At 35.0% G+C, this 26,438-nt stretch overlaps 1 protein-coding gene across 3 annotated transcripts in view; it reads right to left on the minus strand.

Annotated features, from left to right (window-relative positions):
- Nucleotides 1-8,930: 8,930 nt before the first annotated feature.
- The window catches only part of LOC111153578 (G kinase anchoring protein 1), a 76,489-nt gene continuing 58,981 nt past the window's right edge, over nucleotides 8,931-26,438 (minus strand). For all 3 annotated transcript variants that reach the window (XM_022512700.1, XM_022512701.1, XM_022512699.1), the window contains 5 exons: nucleotides 19,326-19,427; nucleotides 15,798-15,861; nucleotides 12,562-12,632; nucleotides 11,966-12,043; nucleotides 8,931-9,263 (listed from right to left, as the gene is read on the minus strand). In XM_022512700.1, coding sequence (XP_022368408.1) covers nucleotides 9,216-9,263; nucleotides 11,966-12,043; nucleotides 12,562-12,632; nucleotides 15,798-15,861; nucleotides 19,326-19,427 — 363 coding nt within the window. In that variant the 3' untranslated portion in view covers nucleotides 8,931-9,215. The remainder of the gene's footprint in view (nucleotides 9,264-11,965; nucleotides 12,044-12,561; nucleotides 12,633-15,797; nucleotides 15,862-19,325; nucleotides 19,428-26,438) is intronic.

The raw sequence follows: 26,438 nt of genomic DNA on the forward strand, positions 1-26,438 counted from the left end.
GTTTTACTGTATTCAAACCACTGCAATGTAACCAATATGCATCACCTTGTTTATTACTGAGGCATTTGGCCTTCTCGTGCATACAGCGTCTTGTATGCCAGTGGTCAGTTTGAATTTTATTTTCTGTGTATTGTGAAGGCAATGAGGGGTTTTAGACAAAGGAATGGCATAGTCTGATCTACAGTTTTGAAAAGTTGACCTGGTTGTATGTGAATGAATAGTGTGGGCATATGAACAGATGCAGGAAGACCAATTAGGAGGCTTCTGCACTAGTCTGACATAGAGATGATAACTGGGGACACGGTACTGGCAATGAGGCTGGAGAGATATGGGTACATTTGAGATATATTTGGAAGAGAATTTGACAGCTCTAAGAGATGGCATGATGAGAATAGAATATCAATGACAATAGAAGCATGTGGATGGATATTTGAATTATTTATTGAGAGAGGAAAAAATTGGTGGGGTGATAGTTTTGAGATGTGCCTTAAAATATCCAAGTAAGGATAAGTACAGTTGACCCTTAAACAACACAGGTTTGAACTGCGTGGGTCCACACGTGATTTTTTTCAGTATAGTACAGTAGTGTAAATGTAGTGTAAATGTATTTTTCTTCATGATTTTAATAGCATTTTATCTAGCTTATTTTAAGAATACACTACATAATACATAGAACATAAAAAATATGTGTTAATTGACTATGTTAACAGTAAGGTTTCCAGTCAACAGCAGGTTATCAGTAGTTAAGTTTCTGGGGAGTCAAAATCATATGCAAATTTTTTACTGTGCATGAGGTCATTGCCCCTAACCCAGGAGTTGTTCAAGGGTCAACTGTAATTGAATATGTTATCTGTAGCCAACCAATCTCTGAGAAGCCAGGTATGGAAATGTAAGTTTGAGAGACATGAATGTACTACTAGTATTTAAAGCACAGTAACAGATGAACTCACTAAGCAGCATGAGGAAAGCAGACAATTCAGAATGAAGTCATGGAGCGCCATAGCATTAAGAAGTCAGACAAGGAAGATCTTGCAGAGGAGACCATATGGCAAGATAGGAAGGAAAGGAGAATTTGATGATGTAAATGCTTTGCTGATGTACTCTTCCTAGGACTGCCATAACAAATTACCAAAACGTGGTGGCTTAAAATAACAAATTTATTCTCTCATAGTTCTGGAGGCTAGAAGTCTGAAATCAAAGTGTTGGCAGGGCCATGCCCCCACTGAATGCTTTTGGGAAGAATCTTTCTTGGCCTCTTTTAGTTTCTGGTTGTTCCTGGCAATCTTTCCCATTCCTTGGCTGAATACTGCACCACTCCAATATCTGCCTCTGTTGAAACATGGCCTTCCTCCCTATGTGTATGTGTCCAACCCCCCCTCCCTTTTCTCTTACAAAGATAACAGTCTCTGGATTAGGGCCTAATCTCTCTAATCTCACTCAAATACAGTATGACCTCATCTTAACTTGATTTCATGTGCAAAGACCCTAAGTCCGAGTAAGGTCACGTTCACAGGTCTTGGGGGTTAGGACTTGAACAGGTCTTTTGAGGGGGAGGTGCACAATTCAACCCATTATGTTTGAATATTATCAATTTGTGATCAGCATCTGTTCTCACTTTCTTCAAAAGGAAAAGGTATAAACTGTCACTCTCTGCCATATTCTGTTGGTCAAAGAATACTCTTGAACTACCCAGATTCAAGGGACAGGGACACAAACCCCTCACCTTTCTGTGAGAAAAATATGAAAGAATTGGTAGCTATTGCTCTACTACAATCTGCCCTCTGACCATAAACCAAATATACTCATTCACTACCATGACTCCCAAGGTTTCATGTCATTGCAACCTCAGCTCCAAGTCCAGGATGTCAGCGTCCAAATCAGGCCCAGGTGTAGCTCCTCTCAATTTTAGTTCTCTGGATTATCGAGAGACAAATTATCTACCCCTGCCCACACACAGGATTATCACAATAGACACTTCTACTCAGAAAGGAGGAAATTATGAGACACTCAAAAGTTACTGGTCTACTTAGCAAATCTGAACTCTAGTGAGGCATATGTTGCCAATCTCTTGAGTAGAGCCTAATTCAGCTCTGTTTTTGGCTCATCTTAAAAAAAAAAAAAAAAAGTAGCCCTTATTTATGTCTGGATAGCTTCCTCAGACTGCTTCCTGCCAGTAGAAGTTTGATGATCCGAAGGTCTTTTATTTTGTACTGTTCTTACCCCTTCAGGTCAAGCTTTAAATTTTTTGTGCATTTCTTGCAATCAGCTTCACTAGGGAAAAAAACATATCCATACTTGTTTCGGAGACAAAAACTTCTCTACTCTGCTGTCCATTTGGCTGTAGCCCAATGCCCTTAGGATTCTTTGTAGCTCTGCCAGGCACTCACTAAGTCTCTGAAGTCTTAACCAAGGGTCTTAAACAAGTACACCTTTGAGATCTTTATCCTGGAATCTTTATTGTTATCCCTCTAATTTGATCTTTGCCCTGAAGCCCTTTATTATTTTGAAAATCTTTGGCAGGGAAAGCCCGAGTTTAAGTTTTATTTTTGAACCCAACAATTCCTGACTCCTTTATATTTTCTTTAAATTCTGCTCAAGAACTTGTTGCTTTAGTTCATAATTTTCTTCCTGTATTATAGCACAAGCAGTTACAAAACACCAGTTGTAACTCTCTATATTGTATGAAAAACCCTCCCAGCCAGACTTACCCTCATGAGATTTTCTATTTTCCATGCTACTATAGGCAATAATGTTGCCAATCTGTTGTCATTTCAAAACAAGAAGCCTTCTTTTTTTCCAGCTTTTAAGCTCTCACCAAAAGTCTCAAGTCCCTTCACACCCATGAACAAGACCCTTAGGGTCTTTCCACCTTTGGCCAACACCAATATCATATGCACTGAGTTTTATTACAACATTACCATTCTTCTAAGTAACAAATTTTGCCTTGGTTATTTATTGGTGCATAACAAACTATTCTCAAACTTAGTACCTTAGAAAAACAATTTGTTATCTCTCACTGTGCAAAGGGTTGTCTGGGCAGTTCTCACTCGACACCTCATGTGGTTGCAGTCAGAGTGCAGTTCAGGCTAGGGTCATCATGAAGCTTCGACTGGGAGAGATGCCCCAAATGGCGAGCTCACATGGCCTACCGTTGCTGCTGGCCATTGGCTAGGCTGTGGTCATCAACCAGAGTCCCTATAGGTGGTCTTCCATGTGACTTGAATTTTTTAAAGCATAGAGATCTCAACATAGTTACACATGGTATCTGACTTTCCACACAGGGAGCACTCCAAGAGGGTAGAAGTAGAAGTTGCTAGTGTCTTAAGGCCCGGGCTTAAAACAGGTATAGCGTTATTTTTGCCATATTCTATTGGCTAAAACAGTCACAGAATCCACCCAAATTCAAGAGGAGGAATCACAAATGCCACTTCTTGATAGAAGATAGGTCAAATAATTCCTGGCCAAATTAGAGGAAGGGGCAGTCCAGAATATTTGTGTACAGTGAATTTCACACTCACAGGCATGCGCACACGCACACACACACACTTTCCCTGATTCTGTTTGTTTTTCTCTTTTTCATTTTAGCCCAGTGGTTTTCAACCTGGCTGGCAGAACTGACAAACATAAAGAAAAGTAGACAAACCCATAATCACAGTCTGATTTAACATATCTCTCATTAACTGATAGGACAGAGGGTAGAATCATTAAGTATATACTAGATATCAAGAAACTTGATCTAATTGGGCATACATAGAAAATAACTACAGAACACACATTCTTTTTAAGCCCACACATAACACTTACTAGGTAGGTCACATATTGGTGCCTAAGGCAAATCTCAAGAAATATCAAAGCATGTTCACTTACCCCATTTATTGTTTGCAGTTGTATGTCAATTATATCTCAATAAGGTTATGTTTTAAAAAACTAATTTTTTTAAAAAGATTCTATTTGTTTATTTGACAGAGAGAGATCACAAGTAGACAGAGAGGCAGGCAGAGAGAGAGAGGGAAGCAGGCTCCCTGCTGAGCAGAGAGCCTGACGCGGGACTCGATCCCAGGACCCTGAGATCATGACCCGAGCTGAAGGCAGTGGCCCAACCCACTGAGCCACCCAGGCGCCCTTTAAAAAACTAATTTTATACACTATGGTTGTATATATATACTGAGGTATGGAGAAGAAAATTACCGCCTTACTTAAATTCACGATGAGGAGCATACTATGTTTAATATTTATAAAATTCACATCTTAATTTGTAATATGAATATCAAAAAAGTTAATATTGGAAATGTCACCAGAACAGTATGACATGGTTAATGGCAGTAAAACTTCTAAAATTTTTTAAATGGGAAGTAAAACAGGGAAACATCAAGCTGGTTGGTTATATTTTATAAGTTTTCTTATAGCCATACATACATTCATATGATTCACAACAGTACCTTCTCTGCACCAGTTCTATTGTAATGAAGGGTTCTGAATTGAAAGATAAAACAAAACTTCCACATGTCTCTTAAAAATCAACATAATTCAACTGAACATGTCAATATAAGGGGTAAGTTAATACAACCTACTCCCATAAAAGCAAATTACTTAACAAGTGTTTTTCCTTTTTCTTAATTACAAAAAACAGTACATTAGATGAAATTTTGGGGAGAATAAACAATTAACTCATAATTCCCCATAACCCCCTTCCCAAAACAAGAAGTTTTTTATTTCAGAATTATTACTTTCCAGTTTGTCTATGTGCACATATATTTTCACATAGCTATAACCAGTGTACAAGTTATTAGTTTTTATATTTAAACGTTGTTTAACACACTCCATATTTTTACACAGTCATCCTAATTATAATTTTTTTAAAGGCTGCAAAATAACAATTCCCACTGATGTGTTATATTATTTAGTCATTCAAGTTGGATCTTGGGTGAGACATTGGACATTTGGGTTACTTAATGGTTCCCTACTATACATACTGTTATACCTGTCTGGATCTTTTATTTTTATTTTTTTTAATATTTTATTTATTTATTTGACAGAGGGAGAGAGATCACAAGTAGGCAGAGCAGCAGGCAGAGGGAGAGGGGGAAGCAGGCTCCCTGTTGAGCAGAGAGCCCAATATGGGGCTCAATCCCAGGACCCTGAGATCATGACCCAGGCCCAAAGCTGAGGCTTAACCCACTGAGCCACCCAGGTGCCTCTGTCTGCATCTTTTAAAACTTATTCTTCTCTCAAATTATTTTCTAAGGGTAAGTTATCCAGTACCAGTCATTTGTGGGTATAAATATTTTTCTGGCTCTTGAAACATTACTATAGTGCTTTTCATAAAGGCAAAAACCAAAGTATAACGCTGCTAATAGTACATATAATAGTATCCCCTTCTTAGCAACCCCACTTGCAGTGGATACTCATGTTAGGTAACATTTTGAATTCAATTAAAAATTTACCCCAGGAAAACTCCTCAGTGTCAGACTTTAGAGAGTCTTAGACTTTCACTTACCATCTTTCTTGTTGCTTCAGTAATTTTTCATTCCCATACTGTACAAAAGTCATCAAAGTTTACTAATGTCTGTGTCATTGTTTCTTTTTTAAATCATTCAATTCTGCTCACACATTCTTAAATTGTTATATGGAAAAGGTTATATAATTCCACTAACAGAGAGCAGCTTAGCTTAGAATTAAACTACAAATTACAGAGGGTTGATAAGGCAATGAAATTGTGTGATGGCAAGAAAATACCTAATTCGTGGGCTCACAAGACCATCCCTCACCCCCACCCCCAATCTCTTTGTTATCTCGACTGGCTCCTTTGTGTTCATGAACTCTGCAAAGTTCTCCTCAGTCCCACAAAAAACAAACCAATCCTCAATCAATCCTGTGGCCCCTTCAAGGCACCTTGAGGCCCCTTTAATTGCTAAAAGTGTTAAAGAGTTTAACTTGTTTCTCAATGCCTTGCTCTGTGCCACTGAAGAACTACTTTGAAGGTCATTAATGTGTCCTTCAGCTGTCCTATAGTTTTTCCTTGGGCTTATAAACAGACCTCTTTACAACAATATTCATGACCATTCTACCCACCTAACTACTACCATTCCCAAAGTCTGTCCTCAGCAATACCTCTCTTCAAAAACTTTTGCCTTTGAGTGTGTCAACTATTCATAGACCTCAAATTGAATGAATTAAATTCATACTGTTAACTCTAGTCTTTTCTCAAAGGACCAGAACTGAATTCCTACCTCGATGGACTCTACTGTTAGATGCTCTGTGGCCAAATTCAATTTAAGAAGTCAAAGCCCATTCTGTCCATTATGCTACATTCATTCCACCATCAGTCCACCCTGCTAATGGCACTATCATTCTCACTCTCATTTAGGCCTGAGATCCTGTTTACATCTCTGATGCTCTTGTTCATTTTCTCTACACAAGTTTGCTAGATTCCACCTTGGGAATATTTGTTACTCTATTTTCTGACTCCTACTGCCACCTCTCTAGTTCAGATCCTCTTTACCCCCTATTTCTATTATTGGAGCTTCCTTGACACTCTTCCAAATTAAATTCTTCTAAAATTTGCTATTACATCATTGCCATTTCAATCTTCTTAAAGGGCAACTTGGATTACATCACTCCTTTGTCCATAAACCTTCCCATGCCTACAGATTTTATAGAGATTTCCTAATCTGAAATTTAAGATGATAGCTATCCCCAAAACACCTCTCTGGCTGTCTCATTACTGTCCTATACTCCAAGCAAAATGAAGGCAGTCTCCTTCCTCAACACATTCTTTATCTTTCTGTTCCCTGAACACTCCATTGTTTCTCTTTTTTCCATCTTTTTCCTCTTCCTTTTTCGTTACATGACCTATACACTTAAAAGCTGCCTGTCCTTCAGGAAGCAGTTAAAAAACATTATTTTTTCTACAAATAACATCTGACTTTCCTATCAAATACACTCTCCTTATGGAATCCATTGTATTCTATCTTGAATTTTAGTTACTTATGTGCTGTTTTTTTTTTTTGTATTCCTATTAGACTGAAAATAATTTGAAGGAAGAGATTGCATCTTAGTTTTTTTAACCCAATACTTTCACTAGCTTTTCTCATTTGACACCCAATTTCACTCTGTTCAGTCATTTATGGAATATTCACTATGAGTCAAGGACATACAACTAATAATAGAAGTGGGACTTCGACATAGTTCTAGTTCCTCTGGCTTTATTAACACACTACAGAAAACATCAAAAATCCCAGAGAGGCCAAAAATATTTGCTGTATTTAATTAACCAGCTATATAGCCATAATCACATTTTAAGAAAGAACTTATTAATGGAGTTTGAAATAATTAAAATAAATTGCCCAAGATACCCCTTTAAAATGGTAAGATGCATTTTTTCTGTGCTCCAACAGCAATCTGAATATATGACTATTTATTGGAATATTTTATGAGTATTTCTTTACATTTCTGTTTTCTTCCAATTGACCATGGATGTATTTGCATCTATTGTACTTAGCACAACATCTAGCACATGATAAGCTATCAATAATTTCAATGAACATTCAGGAAATGGAAAAGAATCTAAATAATATTTATTAAAAGAGAATGCCCAAGAAATCAATTTAATGGAAAAGAAACCCCAATGATCACTGATTGTGTTTTCTCTCCCTTACTAGATAAAGCTTTCCTGGATGAAACTAAAGTATCAGCCTAGAGGTGATAGATTAAGCCATAGAAGTCGATGTATCAGTGAAGGAAAAAGAATTCAGAGAGAAAAACAGAGCAATGCTTACAGTATCCCCGAGACTATCCAACTCAAAAGAGGATGATCAATGATGTTTTCTATGTGCCCACGTGATTTTAAATCAAGATATCCCAGTAGAAAATGGCATACCTGTTCAGCATTTACTCTGTGCCAGGCACTATGCTAGATGCTAGATAATGTACTAAATGGATGATTTGCAGGCATCAAAAGCAGATGATACAGTGTGCTTCAGTAATTCGGTTCATAAACTACTTGGGTAAATCAGTTATAAATGAAACCATTCAAGTTCTGTCTAGCTTGTTCATATAGGACAACATTAGAAATTTGATTTTGTTCACCAGAGTTGAAAATTATGGCACCATGGAATACAAACATATATAGTTAATGAATTAATTAGGTTCTAATGGCACTTATTCTTAAAGGTAATATCAGGAAAAAAAACTATCTAAAAAAGCTTTACCACTTTATTGAACAATTATTCACCATCTATTCTGTGCCACACAAAGGATTAAGTGCTGGGTATATAGGGAAAATAAGAAGTCACAAATCTTTGCAAGGTTCATGTAACCTCATGGAAGAACCCAGACATAAAAGCAATGATGACATTAAGTATTTCTTTCAAACACTTACATGAAGTGGAATTTTTCATATAATGCTGGTTTTGGAGGTCAAGGTCAGTATTTATATATTCATTTTTGTTGTAAAACCAAAAAACCCTTTGTATTTTAATGAATCATATTTGTATTTCACTGACTATACTAAAAACAAAGTCAATCCCATATACTACTATTTATTTTAGCTATTGATGAAACCCATGACAAATCTCTCATTCATTCTTCCCCGACTTTAACATTCTTTCTTTTCTCAGTGTGTCATGTTTCTGTCCACAAGACAGAGTGTTCTTTAAACGAGTATTTCAGTACAGGTTTTGCTCCTTCTGCCTGGAATGCCTCTCAACAAATTTATAGCAAAGTTATCTACCCCCCTAAAACTACCTCATGCAAGTTTTCTCAATTTCCAAACAATACGCTATCATACTCTAATATGTATGGTAATTATTTTTGCTGTTGTCTTTACACCTCCCCCACTTCTACATCTCCTGAGCATAAGCTACTTAAACAATCCATCCAATTAATTAATAATACTTTCACATTGTTTCTGAAATTTAAAAAATCAAACATATTAATGGAAGAGTAAATTAATTTTATTGACTGATGAAAAACTAAAGTGATAAGAAGTATGGATAATAAACAACAATCATTGAGTTCTGCTGGAATTCTATTTTTCTTCTTTTCACTTTAAGCCAAAAAGACATAAAATTATAGACAGTCTGTTAGTGAGCTAATCATTTTAAAGTTTCTTCAACAAAAACTGCATAGTTTAGCAGTTGCACAGCATTAAATATATACATTTTGCAAAACCCTGAAAGTTTTAATTTTTGTGTTGACCTCAAAGGCTAATGGAATCACCTACACTGGTCGGATTCAGAGTTTCTTTTCCCTTTTCTGCCACCCTGTAAAGAAAAATAGGGCAAATTATTTAGGAAGTATCATTTTGGGGGCATTTTCATTTTAAGAATAAATGAAACCAAAGGCATTTTGAGTATGAGAAAGAAGCAATTTTTTGAGTTTGTTGCAAATTTGAATGTGCATACCACTGAATTATTTTTACAAGGTTTTTTTTTATTATGTTCAGTTAGCCACTGTATAGTATATCATTAGTTTTTGATATAGTGTTCAACTATTCATTAGTTGTGTACAACACCCAATGCTCACCACAACACATGCCCTCCTTTCTACAAATGGTTAAAGCATGTTGTATGAAGCAGTTACTCCTACTTGAATTAGTTTAGACTTAGTAAGATCACCAATATTTTATTTTTTAGAGCTCATTTGGACTGTCTCAGGTTTTTAAAAATATGTAATTTTTTTTACATTTTTTTAAATTTTATTTTTCATAAACATATAATATCTTTTTATCCCCAGGGGTACAGGTCTGTGAATCGCCAGGTTTACACACTTCACAGCACTCACCATAGCACATACCCTCCCCATTTTTGATCAATACTAAAATAAATAATTTGCTTCATATAATCAGCAAATTTGCTAATTCAGTTCATTACCTTTAAGAATAACTCAATTTCTTTTTTTTTTTAAGATTTTATTTATTTATCTGAGAGAGAGAGCATGAGAGTAGAGAGGTCAGCAGGAGAAGCAGACTCCCTGCCAAGCAGAGAGCCTGACGTGGGACTCGATCGTGGGACTCCAGGATCATGACCTGAGCCAAAGGCAGTTGCTCAACCAACTGAGCCACCCAGGTGCCCAAGAATAACTCAATTTCTAATCCAAGTTAGTCTTGTTCATATTAGATAGGATTAGAAATCTGATTTTGTTCATCAGTGGGTTGAAAAGTAGGTTATACTTTTCATATTGCTCAGTGACATTTATGAATCTGTATTTAATTTGCTCCAAATGAAACTCTAACCTATGAGGTAGGAGCATAAAAGATAAGAAGTATTTTACATTTATTACTTTTAACATAACATTTTCTGACTGATTTAAAAAGAAAATACTCATTGTAGAAATACAGAAAGTACCAAGGTAAAATAAAGAATATTAAAATCATCCTTACCCACTCTACCTCCCATTTTAACCATAAGTAGTGGTCTGATGTATTTTTCCTTACAATAACTTCATAGTTTTCCCCTCTATTTTTATAAATTATAGCAACAATACCCAAACTTAGTTGATCAATAGAATCACCTTAATGGTAGTATTTTTCAAATTCTGATGTCTAGATTTTGTCTCAGATCTATTTATTTATAATTACCAGAGGTGAGCTGAACAATCTGTAATTCAAAAAGTTCCCAAGTGATTCTTGGTCACTTTTGTGGTCGGCCAAGTCTGGGAACTAGTACTTGTCTGTGGAAGTGCATTTCTTAAAGTGGTGGTGGTTCTGTCAGGGGCACATGGAATCCAGACCCATTTACTAGTGATGGCAGCTACTCTTTGTTGCTTTCATCCTTGTTCTGCTTATAACTTCCCTCTTGGTGGTCACAAACATTTCTACACCAACATTTTTTATTAAAAAAAAAATCAAGTGTAAGAATGCCCTTATTCATTCCTGACCACATTAAAGTTTTGCACAGGTTCATTCAGAGGGGAAAAAAAAAAAAAAGCAGAAGAGGGTATATGGGACTTAAGATGTGTAATGCAACGTATTAAAAACAAAATTTATTTCCTGTAGCAGGAAAACACAAATATATTTACTAAAAACTCTCCTACAAAGTAGATATCCACTATGCGAAGGACCAGTGTTACACAGCTTAAAACTCTTACCTTGTTTTTCAACAAGATTAAAAACAAAAACAAAACAGAACAAAAAACCCTACACGAAATTCAAGGATCCTTTTTGAAGTCTCCCAGGCAAAGAGAATTCTCCTTCCTAGACTGATGAGAGGTCAAACCTCGGACTGTTCAAACTTCTATGTTCTCCAGGCCAATAGTGGTGGCTTTCAAACCTTTTTGATTATGACTCCTCACATTAATTAACACATTTTCATATCATGACTTAGACACACATACATACATACAAATATTTATGTGTGTGTGTGTATACACACATATACATATACTGAAACAAATAACTGATTTTTTTTTTACTGCTTTGTCCAGAAAAAAATGCTGAATGCCAGCTTGTAAATGCAGAAGAAATAATAGAATTAGAAAAAGTTTCTGTTTTGCAACCACCAAAAGAATGACTGATACAAATATCATCAATGGATGCTAAAACCACTGGGTAAAAAGGAAAGGATATTCACACAATCTCAAAGTATCACTTCACATATTTATTAATTATAAAGGAGAAAAGATATCTTTACAATGGAGATATCTTTACAATGGAGATATCAACTGCTGTACCCAAGTGATCAAATTGATATAGTAGGACAAATGTCATTTATGTACCTTCCCTCAATACGATTCACTGACACATATGCCACATCATATCAAGGATTTTACTTTAGTTATTGTTGTATATACCAATATTTAGAAAAACTCTAACATTTTCTAAAGTGTAAATTATATGACCAATAATAACAAAATTATTAATATGTTTGGCAAACAGATTTTGGACTGAATAAAATAGTGCTTTATTCTCACACAGTATCTATGGTATTACTTGTGATGAGAACACTTTCAAATTATAAAAGCATACCTGGTATTTGGCTAGTTCTGCTTGTAATACTTTCACTTTAGATCTTTCTTGTTCTAATGCAGCATGAAGTGAAGTCACCTAAAACAAAATACTCAATTTAAAAGACTTTGTCTCTTTAGGCAAATACTCTTAATTCTTAACATTTACTCACAATGGTGAATTTGACTCAGAGAACCACCACCCACCCACCAAGCACACACACAATTTCAGTTAGGCATTTTACTCATTTATATATAAAAGACAGATAGGAGAAACTCACTATTCTAAGAGAAAATGCAGAGTAAGGATGGGAAGGAAAGAAAGTCAAATCCATGAATAGGGTAAGTTCTATGTGCCCTTTTTATTTCTATATTAGTCTGCATCAACTAATATACAACCTTATCTTCCCTTAGGCTTTAGGACATACCTACCTCCCTCAGCACAGTAAAAAGAACCTTAATTCATTTGCTATTACATGAAAATAAGGGAGTATAATTTGTTTCACTTTATCACAGTGCTGATGGGCTATATTTTTGTTTAATCGAGTTTCATAATTTAGGACTAAAGAGAAATAGCCTTAAGAAAACCAGTCCTGTATATTTCACAGTTTTTCTTACCTGTATAGTTAGCTCGTTCTTGATACTTTGTGATTCATCAACTTGCAGAAGTATTTCTGCTTTATCTTTCACTGACAAGAAAGGAAAAACAGCAGTATTATCTTTTCAATCACTCAAATATTTGAACAATATTTTAGTGAACCAAGACAGCAGTGCAGGTGGGCGAAGACTAACTGTCCTTATACAGAATGGATGTATTTCTTAATTCTATATAGCTCTTATTTTTTTCCACTGGTAAATTCTGATCATCATTATTACTACAGCAGTTTTTTTTGAAAATTTTACATTTCCTGTGGTGTTAAAATATTAATTGTATAGATATCTTGAAAAATTTTTTCCAGCTATTCTAAAGAGGACAAGGACATAACCAATTTCCCATAGGGATGAAGAAAATATCTTGACTTATCTTAAAACAAGATTTTAAAAACAAGGTAGAATGTTTTTGTTTCGTTTTGTTAAATTGTCAGGGTGAGCAATACTGTAAGGCCCACAAAAAATGATTTTTAACTGACTGTTCATACCAGTAAAGCACTGTCAAGTAAATGTAGCTCCTATGATCATAACTGATTATATACAGCTGTGGTCCTTTGTCTAGAGGTTTTCCCTCTTTGGGGAAGCAAGAGATCTATCTACATTTCAACCCCTAGGTTTCCTAGGCTTCAAAGATCTCTACATGGCTAACAACTTCTTTAATCCATGGTAATGGTTATAATGTATGAAAAAATAACTCCTCAACTTTAAAAAAAACTAGGAGAGACTGAAGAGGTAAAACTATAATTAGTGAAGGAGGAAAAGATCAAATATATGAGTACTGTTAACACCACAGCTCTACCAATATAACACTGTAATTCAAATTTATCTGTCATAGTTTAATGCAGTAAGGTAAGACAGTGCATCAAGAATCAAATCACAGTCTCTCAAGATTCAACTTGGTAACTTTTACATCCCCCCTCCCCAGAATTAGGCATACTCACTGAGAACAAGTGATTTTTAATAATTATGTAACATTTCAATTATAGTCAATTTTCTAGTAACACGCTTGTTTTGAAAACACAAATTTGTTTCATTGAGATTGCTGTATTACGGAAAATCCTGAACAGATCATGAATTTTGCATTTGCTTGAGCATAATTTCACAAATACAGAAAACAGCACCCATGCACACACCTCAAATATCGACCAGCTCTCTCTGTCCACTGTTACTAAACCACACCAACTTTCCACTCTTCCATTGCTTCACAGTAACACACAATCTGTGGACCCTCTGAGGCCTATTTCCACAAGCAAACTAAAGGCAGCCTTTCAAGTAAAGTGCCATATTTATTATAGTATTTGTGTTTAATCACTTTAACATGTATAAAACTGTGTTACTATTTTTATTAGGTTCCCAACTTTTTTTTTTAATGTGTCTCTGATGACTTTTCTTTTCCTTTGAGTGTTGCACTTTCCTAACCCCTTTCCCCATAAACTGTGTGGTTTTAACTGTGTGCTTTTGCAGAGATGGGTGATGTATGTGTTGCGTTATAAAGGAGCTGACTGTATTCACATTCACGTTATCAATGCTAGCATATGTGTGCTCTAACGTACTGTATTTTTCATGTAATGGTTCTATATAAAATTCTTCCACTTGGATTTTTTTTATTTAAATTCAATTAGCCAATATGTAGTACATCATTAGTTTTTGATGTAGTGTTCAATGACTCATTTGTTGTGTATAACACCCAGTGATCATCACACCACATGCCCTCCTTAACGCCCATCACTGATCTATTTGTATTTTTTTTTTTAAGTAATCTCTACACCCAACATGGGAACTCATGACCCCAAAATCAAGAGTTGCATGCTTTACCAACTGAGTCAGCCTGGCATCCCTATTTGGACTTTTTTAATAGTATACAGTATGGACAACACTGATGTTATTTACTGGTAGCCATTTTAATGTATTTTTGATAGAAAGCTTTTATCAGTTAACTTTCTAACATTTCACAAATGTTTCCCTAAATAGGAATATTACTTTGTTTTTACATATTTAAAAAATCATGCATCCAATGTCCAATGAACCCCTAATTTCTTCAATTAGAAATATAGCTTGTAAACAATTTTTTTCATAATTTTGTTCATTGAATGATCCACATGGAAATCTGAAACATGCACAGATCTAAATTAATCTCAAAATGTTGATATCTAATTGTCCAAATAATACCTTTCCCCATTATTAACTTCTACTTTATCATAGTTAAGCTATATAAGTTAGATTATAAAAAAATAGTAAAGTTATTAAACAGTAAGTTCGAATCTATTTTAACACCATATATTCTTTTCAGCTGAACATGATTCTTGGTTTTTACTCATATGTTTTGATAACTGCTTTTTAATACAGTTAAAATTTTTACTGAACAATTCCACTCCCAGTATCTTCAATTTTTGGTATCTTGTTTATTCTGATTCAAGATGAGTTTCACAATTTCTTGAACACTATACAGTACTCACAAGAAGTCTATTTGGGATATCACTGACACTTATTAACAGGGGCTTCATACAACATATACTTTACTAAATGTGATTATCTCTAATCATTTTTTTATTGATTTCCTCGGCTTCCTGCTGGTGAAATATTGCCAAAGTTTAGAGTGGCTGCAAAAGTATAGTTGGGAAGGGGCACCTGGGTGGCTCAGCTCGGTTAAGCGTCCAACCCTTGATTTTGGCTCAGGTCATGATCTCAGGGTTGTGAGACTGAGCCCTATATTAGGCTCCGTGCTCAGCACAGAATCTGCTTGTCCCTCTCCCTCTGCTCTTCCCCCTGCTCATGTGCACACACACATACACACTCTCTCTCCCACTCTAAAATAAATAAATGATTTTTTTTTTTAAAAAGACTGGGGGGAAGGAAAGAAGGAAAATTTAAAATGATGATAGACATTCTCCCTCTAATAATTAAGAAGAGAATCTTAAGCAAGGTCTATTCTTGTTTTCTTGCTGAATGTAGTCCAATACTTTATAAAAATTGAAATTTCAAGCTTTCTCTTACCTGAATAGTTGGAAACTTGTGTTATACTAAGATGCTGTAATACTAAGGTGCTGTAAGACCAAGTTGTAATAGTAAAATTATCAGCAACAATTCAATCTGAATCCCTCTAGGAAATTTTTTTATTTTATCGAGTTAATCATATATCTTGAAAAATCATCTTCAATTTTTTTAAGGTTACTTTTAATTCCAAAAACAGACAAATCACTTACTTTCACCTTCCTGAAGCATTTTCAATAACTGTGCATTTCTTGCTTTTACTTCTTTATACTTTGCCTAATAGTCAAAGAAAAAAGATTAAATTTTTTTAAAGTAAATGATGTAATTAATGACTTACTCTGAATTTATGGAGCTATGAATCTAGGCTTGCTGAAAGACAGAAACTACTTTTGAAAGAAACAGGATGGAGGATCCTATCTCCTTCTACATTAATTCCATGGTATAATAATAGAAATTAATACTATAAGTGGTTGAAAAATAAAGAAGAAAGAGATAAAACTGGAGAAAATTCAGGATAATACTAAATTTTCTTGAAGTTCTTTTTTTTCCCTTAAACAAAAACCCATACAATATAAAATAATTAGATGAAAACAAAGAAAGATGATTCGTAGCTCTAGATCAAGACTGTCCAGTTCTATATTAGAAGTTTCTGCATCTGTTCTATGTCTGCCATTTTCCAATATGTGGCTACTAACTACTGAGAGTGCATAGGCACATACACACAGTACTTACAGAACTGTACAGCACAGTACTATGTCTCCTCATTTAAGGCTTTATTAATCTCTCATTATTTCATTAACTATACGTTGTTAAAGTAACTTTTCGCTGATATGAATTAATAATTTACTGGAATATCTTTCAATTTCTTTATCCAAATGATTTAGCTTCTTCTCATACATAGATGACATAATTATACACTTACAAACAAGAGGAAATACCTTCTCACATTAACATCTTTTTTCCAAGGAATTTTCCCCCTACAATATCCTTATTCAATGTATCTTAAACAGATTTACTTATAAATATTTAATATATTAATACATTGGAGAAAACAATACATTAACTACATTGTGGAAAAACAGAAGATCAGAGAAAGAAAGCAGATCAGTATAAGAAACTTGTCATTTCTTCTCTTAACACATATGTACATAAGTCAGAAGTTACTGATTCCAAAATCTTTCTTGTAAAACGTATTTAATGTATTTTACATCAAAAGCCCGTAAAGATGGCTTTTACTAAACACTATCCAGTAAACTGCTAATAATAAACCAGTAATGACATTCATAATGTTGCAGACAATACCCTGAACAGAAATAAACACCACAGTAAATACAAAGGGAGCAGAACTTCTGAGAAGCTTAGGAATGAATGAGGGAGGTAAGTCAGACAGACACATAAAAATATGAAGGGGAAAAACATACATAGTTAACTACAAGTATATTCACTATGAATATTTATCCACTGTGAATATGAAACTTTCTAAGAAATTCTCTATCAGGGTCTCAATCAATGTTAATATCTTGCTAAACTCTATATCCAGCTCAAGACTTTTGTCCAAGGTACACATCAGTGTCCCCAGAGACCTCTCATAGCAGACTTCAGGTCTAAAATCAACTCATTTGCAAAAACTGCAAGTGAGCAAAATCACCTATGAAAAATCCTAGGCTGTCCGTAAAAATAGCATATATAGTTTTGTATATACAACCAGAACAGCAAATGTATCTATAAAAGCAAAACATACTAATGTCATGCATTTTATAAGAACATAAATGAAATATACAAGACCCTTAATAGTATTTTTAACTTCATGAAAAAGAGAGCACTTAAGTTAAATGATACATTGTGACTTTAGCTGCTGCGTTCTGAACATCTATGCCTACATCTATAGCCCTTTCAAACTTGGCATATACAAAATGGGATATTAGTCCCCTCTGCCCAAACCTGTTCAAAATGTGCTCTTCCTCTCACACTCCACACTTGTTCATTGCTTTACTACAGTGTCTTCACTCCAGGCCTCATACATATATGTATATATATCTTATAAATATATTTATATACATCTTATAATATATTTCAGCCAAATTTTTAGGTAAGAATTAAAGTATATATTCATTTAGCACCAATCCAATGGTTCTCATTGTGGTTCTTTTTTTTCTGCCTACAATTTATGAAGCTTTAGGTTTATTTATTTAATTCTATTTTCTTCATCATGGTAAGAGTACTCTTTAATCCCCATCACCTATTTCTCCCCATCCCTCCCCCGACACCTCCCTCTGGTAACCATCAGTTTGTTCTCTATAGTTAAGAGTCTGTGTCTTGGTTTGTCTCTATTTTTCTCCCCTTTTGTTTTGTTTTGTTTCTTAAATTCCACATATGAGTGAGATCATATGGTGTTTGTCTTTCTCTAACTTATTTCACTTTGCATTATATGCTCTAGATCCACCATTGTTGCAAATGGCAAGATTTCACTCTTTTTATGGCTGAATTATATTCCATCTCTTTCTCTCTCTCTCTCTCTCTCTCACACACACACACACACACACACACACACACACACACACACACATGCTGCACCTTCTCTATCTTTGTTGTGCCCAAAAAAAGAAAAGGAAAATATAAATCACAAAGAAAAAGCTAAGGGAGATGGGTGGATATAGTCCAAAAAGGCTTTAGCAGGGATGATTCCTAAAGACATGTGTAGCAGAGAAAGGAAAATATCATCAGAGCTGGGACTTGATTTATCATTTTTTTCACTATTACATTGTGTGGGGCCCAGAAAAGTACTTGACACATTATAGGCACTCAATAAATAACTGTTGGGTGAATAAATATTAATCAAAAAAGAATGACACTTGAGATGAATAAGAGATTTTTTGAAAAGCCTAAGAAGTGTGTAGAAGAGTAACAATGTAGGTTTTGGTTTTAAAAAATTGTATAAATAACAAGTGTTGGCGAGGATGTAGAGAAATTGGAACCTTTATGCATTGATCATGGGAATGTGAAATGGTGCAGGTGCTATGGAAAACAGTCTGGCAGTTTTTCTAAAAGTTAAACACAGAAGTACTATATGATCCAGCAATCCCACTTTTAGGTATATACCCAAAATAACTGAAAGCAGGGACTCAGATACTTGTATACTAATGTTCATGGCAGGAATTGTTCAAAATAGTGAAATGTTGGAAACAATGCAAGTGTCCATAAACAGAACAAACAAATTGTAGCATATATATACAACGGACTATAAAAAGAATGGAATTCTGATACATGCAAAAACATGGATGAAACTTGAAAACGTTACGCTAAGTGAAATAATTCAGACACACAATGACAAATATATGATTCCACTTACATGATGTATCTAGAATAAAGCAAATTCATTGGGATTAGAGGTCATGGGGGCCGAAAGAAAAGGAAAATGGGGAGCTATTTAATGGTACAGAATTTGGGATGATGAAAAAGTTCGGGAAATAAATAGTGGTGATAACTGCACAACACTGTGAAGATAATTAATGCCAATGAATTATACACCTAAAAATGGTTAAAATGGCAAGTTTAATGTTATACGCATATTCACATGATTAAAAAATCGTATTGCCATTCAGATATTATATTAGTGAGAGTTTAAAAACCTAAACTGCAGAAATATTTCTATTAATCAAATATTATATATATTAACATATAGGAAAAACAGAAAAGTGTGATTTTATAGAATTAGTTTACAGCAGTAAATAATTACAAACCTCCCACTGAGTGATCACATTTTTCAGCTTCTGGATTTCAGCATCCTTCCTTTCAAGTTCCAACTTTAGTCTTTCAATTCTTCCATCTTTCAGAACTACTTCCTGTGGGAGAAAAACACTATTTTAGAACTAAGATAGTTCTGGGGCGCCTGGCTGGCTCAGTCAGTATAGCATGTGACTCTTGATCTCAGGGTTTTCAGTTTGAGCCTCACTTTTGGTATAGAGATTACTTAAAAAAATAGTATCTTAAGAAAAAAAAAGAAAAAACTAAGATAATTTTTGAAATTAGTTTTTGGAATAGTTTTGGAAAACCAATTCTGGTTTACAATATTCCTCTGTGGAAAGTTTAACAGGAAAACAATTCTGATTTTCCTGATTTCAGTTCATTTTTTAGAGCAACCTTAAACTGCTGACTACATTTCTACTTCTACTCAAATATATAATTGTAATTATTACAGTGAAAGCAAATAAGATATTTATGATTAATCTCAAACTATAAACATAACAGAATAATATCAAAGCTTCAAAATATTTCTATACTGGAATAAACATTAAAAGTAGTCTGTTACAAGTTGTTACTAGTCTATCTTTCGACTCAAAAGGATTTAAAACTTATGAGAAATAATAAATAGTAGCAAGTTTTTATAATTATAAAAAGTAAACAACAAAAAACAAACCGCAAAATTAAGAATTTTTCTCTAAATCAGCAATTAGCAGGTAGAAAATATAACTAGAAAAACCATTCCCCCCAAGTTGCTATAAAAAAAAATTCCTAAAAATTTAATTCAGAAAGGTTTAGGATCTATAAAGAAATTTGTAAAATATCGAAAAGGACGTGGAACAAAGTATGTTTGTAGATGGGAAGACTAATTATTACTTTGTAAATTTAATAAAATTTCAATTGAAATTCCAGTCAAAAACTTCATCTGGGAGAACGCAGGATAGAAACAAAAAGTTAAAGCAATGAAGGAGAATTTGCCTACCAAATAACTGGACACCAAACAGCAAAAATAGTTACAACAGTATGGTCAGGGCACTTGAGTTGACAGAGCAGTGCACCAGAAAACAAAGTCCAGAAAGAGATTTAAGATATAAGAATTTATTGTAATATAATTATGGTATTTTAAAGACGTGAGAAAAGGCTGAATTACAGAATAAATGTAGGTTATAGGATAAGTGGCTAACAGGGGAAAAAAAAATCAAGTTATATAATCCTTGCCATCTTGTACCACACACCCAGACAAATTTAAATGCAAAAAAATCACTCCAAAGTCAAATAAGAGTATAAATTAGTTCTATTTTCTAATGAGTGATGTGGCAACATTAACTTATTCTAAAGATACTCTCTGAGCACCTAACTATTAGGTTTGCATGTACTAGGGTGAAGAGAACTGAAAAGACACTCGCTCTCATGGGACGTGTCTGGGAGAGGAGGCAGATATAAACATAAATGCTGCAATTAGAAAGCGAGGTTTAAGCTATGAAGAAAAGAAGCATGAAGAAAAGCGAGCTCTCTCTGATGTAGTGACACTTAAAATGGACTTTGAGTGATGGGAAGGAACTGGCTAAGCAAAAAGTGGAGGTAAGAGATTTCCAAGTAAAAAGAACAGTATGTTTAAAGGCCCCAAGGCAGGAAGAAGCCTAGAGAATTGGAAGAAAAAGAGGCCAATATGGTTGGAGTTTAGGGAGGGGGTAGATAGGGTAGGACAGAGGACTCATCTTGGAGGGTCTTGTGAAACCATGAAGGAATTTGAGCAGACTATCAGCTTTCTATTCATGTTACATTTATGTTTTTAAGGATCACTTTGGTTGCTGTGGAAAATGCATCAGAGTTGATAAAAGAGGTGGAAAACCCCTTTAATTGCTACTGCAAGCCCACGTCAGTGAAGATTATGCCAAGATCAGAAGCAGTTTAGATGGAAAGAAGAGAAGTGTATCTTGCGAGAAATTATTTGGGAGCAGAATCTACAGTATTTTATTAGCAGTTGAATGTGGCAGGTGAGGATGATCACTTCAAGGTTCTAGTTTAAGGGATAGGGAGGGGGGAATCCAGATTAGAAACATGTATAATATTAGGCCCAAGAATTTCACTACTAGGAATTTACCTTAAATAGCTAAGTGAGGTGGGGGCGGATATCTATTTGTGTTCACTGCAGATGTATTACAAAAAACTAGGCATCAATTTAAATGGCCAATAGGATATATACTAAACATATGGTAAATTTATAAAACTGAAAACTCTGAAATCACTAAAAATGATATAGAACTATAAAGTATATTCACATGGTCTCAATATTATGACACTATATGCAAAGGAAAAATTCTGGAAGGACATCCATTAAAAATTTACTAACTCTTAGATTTTATTTTGTGAGATTATTGTTTAAAAAATTCCTTTTTTTTTTAAATCATTTTTTAAATTTATTTTCAGCATAACAGTATTCATTGTTTTTGTACCACACCCAGTGCTCCATGCAGTCCGTGCCCTCTCTAATACCCACCACCTGGTTCCCCCAACCTCCCACCCCCCCACCTCTTCAAACCCTTCAGATTGTTTTTCAGAGTCCATAGTCTCTCATTGTTCACCTCCCCTTCCAATTTCCCCCAACTGCCTTCTCCTAACTCCCCATGTCCTCCATGCTATTTGTTATGCTCCACAAATAAGTGAAACCATATGACAATTGACTCTCTCTGCTTGACTTATTTCACTCAGCATAATCTCTTCCAGTCTCGTCCATGTTGCTACAAAAGTTGGGTATTCATCCTTTCTGATGGAGGCATAATACTCCATAGTGTATATGGACCACATCTTCCTTATCCATTTGTCCGTTGAAGGGCATCTTGGTTCTTTCCACAGTTTGGCAACCGTGGCCATTGCTGCTCTAAACATTGGGGTACAGATGGCCCTTCTTTTCACTACATCTGTATCTTTGGGGTAAATACCCAGTAAAAAATTCCTTTGATCAAAATTGTTTTATACTGAGTATAGAATCACTGAGTAATATAAAATACTATTCTAATTTTGAAAAAACAGAAACACATAAGTATTAAAATAAAATCTACATGAATATCTATCATCTTTGAGTAGAAAATCCCTTCTGAACATAATACCAAACAGAGGAAACTAAAAGGAAAAGCCAATATATTTAACTTGATGAAAAATCTCCAAAAGTACTAAAACAAAATCTAAAGATAAATGAGACCCTACGGTTTGCCTCCCTCTCTGTTTTTATCTTATTTTATTTAAACTGGAAAAAACAGTCACAACCATATGAAAGGCATATAACCAATAAACATTAAGTATACAATCTCAGTAGTAAACAAAGAAATGTTACAACAAACTGGTACATTTAAAATATTTTTTTCTCATTGTGGGGTACTGGAAAGCAATTTAGTTATTAAAAAACTCAATTACTTCATGTTATAAGAATTATTACTTAATAACTCAAAATGCTCACCATCTTTAACTTCAAAAAGTGGTCTATTTAACAGTTTCTACCTTATTAGAGGGGGGAAAAAAAGTATATATCCAAAGAAAAGTAGGACCAAAACAAACTATCAATAGTTTTCTCCAAGTAAATAAATTTAAGGTCATTTTTTCCCACTGCATCTGCAAACTGGGGACAGTATCTACCAACTTCATAGCTAACTGTGCAAATTAAATGAAATAACCATTTTAAGTACTTAATATAGTATCTGGCAAATATATAGTAAACCCCTCAAAGATTCATTTTTGCCATTATCATTTCTCTACTTATCAATAGTTTCCAAAATTTCTTTAACAAAGATTACTTTCTGGGATGCCTGGGTGGTGCTCAGTTGGTTAAGTTTCTGTGTTCAGCTCAGGTCATGATCCCAGGGTCCAGGGATTGAGTCCCACCTGGGACTCCTTGCTCAGTAGGAAGCCTGCTTCTCCCTCTGCCTCCTGCTCCCCGTGCTTGTGCTCTCTCAGACAAATAAATAAAATCTTAAAAGAAAAAAACAGATGACTTTCTAGGGGCACCTAGGGTGGCTCAGTTGGTTAAGCATCCAATTCTGGGTTTCGGCTCAGGTCATGATCTCAGGGTCCTGGGACTGAGCCCTGGGTCAGGCTCTGTGTGCAGTGGAGAGTCTGCTGGAGCTTTTCTCTTTCCCTCTCCCTCTGTCCCTCACCACTGCTTGCACACTCTCTCTCTTATAAATAAATCTTTAAAAAAAATAAAGATCACTTTTTAAAAACAGAAAACCCTATTGTTTAAATGTGCATTCATATTTTTATCAACATATAATTTATTATGTTTCAGGGGTACAGGTCTGTGAATCATCAGTCCTACACATTTCACAGCACTCACCATAGCACATACTCTCCCCAATGTCCATAACCCAACCACCCTATGCCCTGCCCCAGCAGCCCCTAGTTTGTTTTCTGAGATTGAGTCTCTTCTGGTTTGTCTCCCTCCGTGGTCCCATCCTTTTACATGTGCATTCATTGCTATTAAGTCTTATATTTCAATTAATAAATTTTAGAAATACTTTCTAAGTAGAAAATGTTATACACTAAAATGAGGATACAAGGATGTACAAGATAAAGTTCATGTCCACAAAGGATTTGTAATCTGTTAAGAATGATAATAAGAATGTACTGTGTGAAATGTGCCATAAGAAAAACAAAATGCAGGGCGCCTGGGTGGCTCAGTGGGTTAAAGCCTCTGCCTTCGGCTCAGGTCATGATCTCAGGGTCCTGGGATCGAGCCCCACATCGGGCTCTCTGCTGAGCAGGGAGCCTGTTTCCTCCTCTCTCTCTCTCTCTGCCTGCCTCTCTGCCTGCTTGTGATTTCTCTCTCTGTGTGTCAAATAAATAAAAAATCTTTAAAAAAAAAAAAAAAAAGAAAAACAAAATGCTGTGAGGTAAAAAAAGAAGGAAGGATCACATCCAGATTTCTCTTTTTGATGTGTGGGGTGGAGCAGTGAGAGAAAGCTTCAGGGAGATGACAAGTGACATGAATCTTGAGCAAAGCCAGGGAGGATCGAGCATTCTGTAATAGGTGTGCTTTGCTCTAGCTAGGGGAAAATCTGGAAAAGAATATGGCTGAAGTTTAATTAGGTTGAAACTATACCATGGAACAACGATTTTATACTTATTTGACAGTGATCTACATTAAGGAATGTTTTAGATCATGACCCAGGATACACACAGGTCAGTGTATGAATATGTACTTAAGTGTGTATGCTGTGTATGTATACATAGACACACAGAAACAAATTTTGTAAAATATGAATAGATATCATATACTCTTGGTATTTTTCTTTTTTTCCCCTATTATCTACTGTATTTTTCTACTACCTATCTATAAACTTACTAAATTGATTTCTGGAAGGGTTAAATGAGGGGGAAGTCTCAGTTTGAAAAGCACAGCCTGAGGACTTTACATATCAGGGCAAGGATATTATACTTGATTCACCAGACACTGAAGTTTAAGGACTTGGTGTGGCATGGTAGAAGTCATGCTTTTTAAAAAGTCATTTGGTAGCAGTGTAGAAGAGAAATTACTCCTAGCATTAGAAGGCAGGAGGCAGAAAGAGTTGTTAAAAATTACTAACATAATACCAGTAAGAGATAATGAGAACCTAAATTAGAAAAGTGCTTGTGAAAATGGAAGAGAAGATAGATTTGAAAAATATTTCATCAATTAAAAACTCCCAGACCTTGAAACAGAGAAAAGTGAAAAAGGAAGTTTAAAGTCTGGATATCTGGATAAAATGACAGAATCAAGAAACAAAAATGATGGAAGTCAAGCCAAATGCTTAGTTTGGAGTAAATGATGGACATGAGTTTGGACACAGTATAGGTATCAACAGAGCAAAAGAGCAAGATACACAAAGACAATTAATAAAACAGCTCTGAAGTCCATAAGATGAGCGGTGGATGATCTACCCAATGCTGGTAAAGTCGTGGACAATGTAGTAAGTTCATAGCCTGCTTCTAGAAGACAATGTTGATAAGAAAATGTTTATATTCTTTGATTCAATTACTATCTTTTTTCTTTTACATTTTTTCCTTTTTGTTTTCTTTAAAAAATTTTTTTTAAATTTCTTTTCAGTGTTCCAGAATTCATTGTTTATCCACCACACCCAGTGCTCCACGCAATACATTCCCTCCATAATACCCACCACCAGGCTCACTCAACTTCCCATCCCCTTCCCCTCCAAAACCCTCAATTACTATCTTTTAAGAATTTTTTCAAGGAGCACCTGGGTAGCTCAGTCAGTCAGGTGTCTGATGTTTGATTTTTGCTCAGGTCATGATCTTGGGTCGTGGGACTGAGCCCCATGTCAGGCTCTACACTCAGTGGGGAGTTTGCTTGAGATTCTCTTTCCCCTGTCCCTCTGCCCCTCCCCTCACTCATGCACACTCCCCCCACAAAATAAATAAGTAAATCTTTTAAAAAATTGTATTTCAAGGAGGGGTACCTGGCTGGCTCAGTGGTTAGAGCATGTAACTCTTGATCTTGGGGTTATGGGTTCAAGCCCTATATTGGGTAAAAATCACTTAAAAATATAAAATCTTTTTTTAATTAAAAATATAAAATCTTAAATTGGGGATGCCTGAGTGGCTCAGTCAGTTAAGTGTTCACCTTCAGCTCAGGTTATGATCTCAAGGTCGTGGGATCAAGTCCCACATCGGGCTCCTTGTTCAGTGAGGAATCTTATCCCTCTGCCCCCTGCTCGTGCTCTCTCTCTCTCTGACAGATAAATAAATTTTTAAGAAAAAAAAAAAAGAATTTGTTTCAAGAAAATAATTCATAAAAAAATTAAACATAGGAAGATGTTCAATGAATATCAAGTGACCAATTCCATACAACCTAAATATTCAATAATAGGGCAATGAATGACCAAGTGAATTACACTGTATTGATTTGACAATATAATGCATGGTTCATAAAAGGGGCTATAAAACTATATTGCTTATTATTATAATTATTTTCAAAATACCTACGCACGTGGCATTTTCCTTTAAAATCAGTATTCAAAAATGAAACCATATGTTAAGAATGGGTGAATTAGAGTTGATTTATTTTGCACCTTTAACAATTCCTGAGTATATTAATGTATAGCATAAGAGGATTTACGGGT

The sequence above is a fragment of the Enhydra lutris genome, unplaced genomic scaffold, assembly GCF_002288905.1.
Source record: "Enhydra lutris kenyoni isolate GAN:26980312 unplaced genomic scaffold, ASM228890v2 scaffoldscaffold33, whole genome shotgun sequence".
Taxonomy (NCBI): Eukaryota; Metazoa; Chordata; class Mammalia; order Carnivora; family Mustelidae; genus Enhydra; species Enhydra lutris.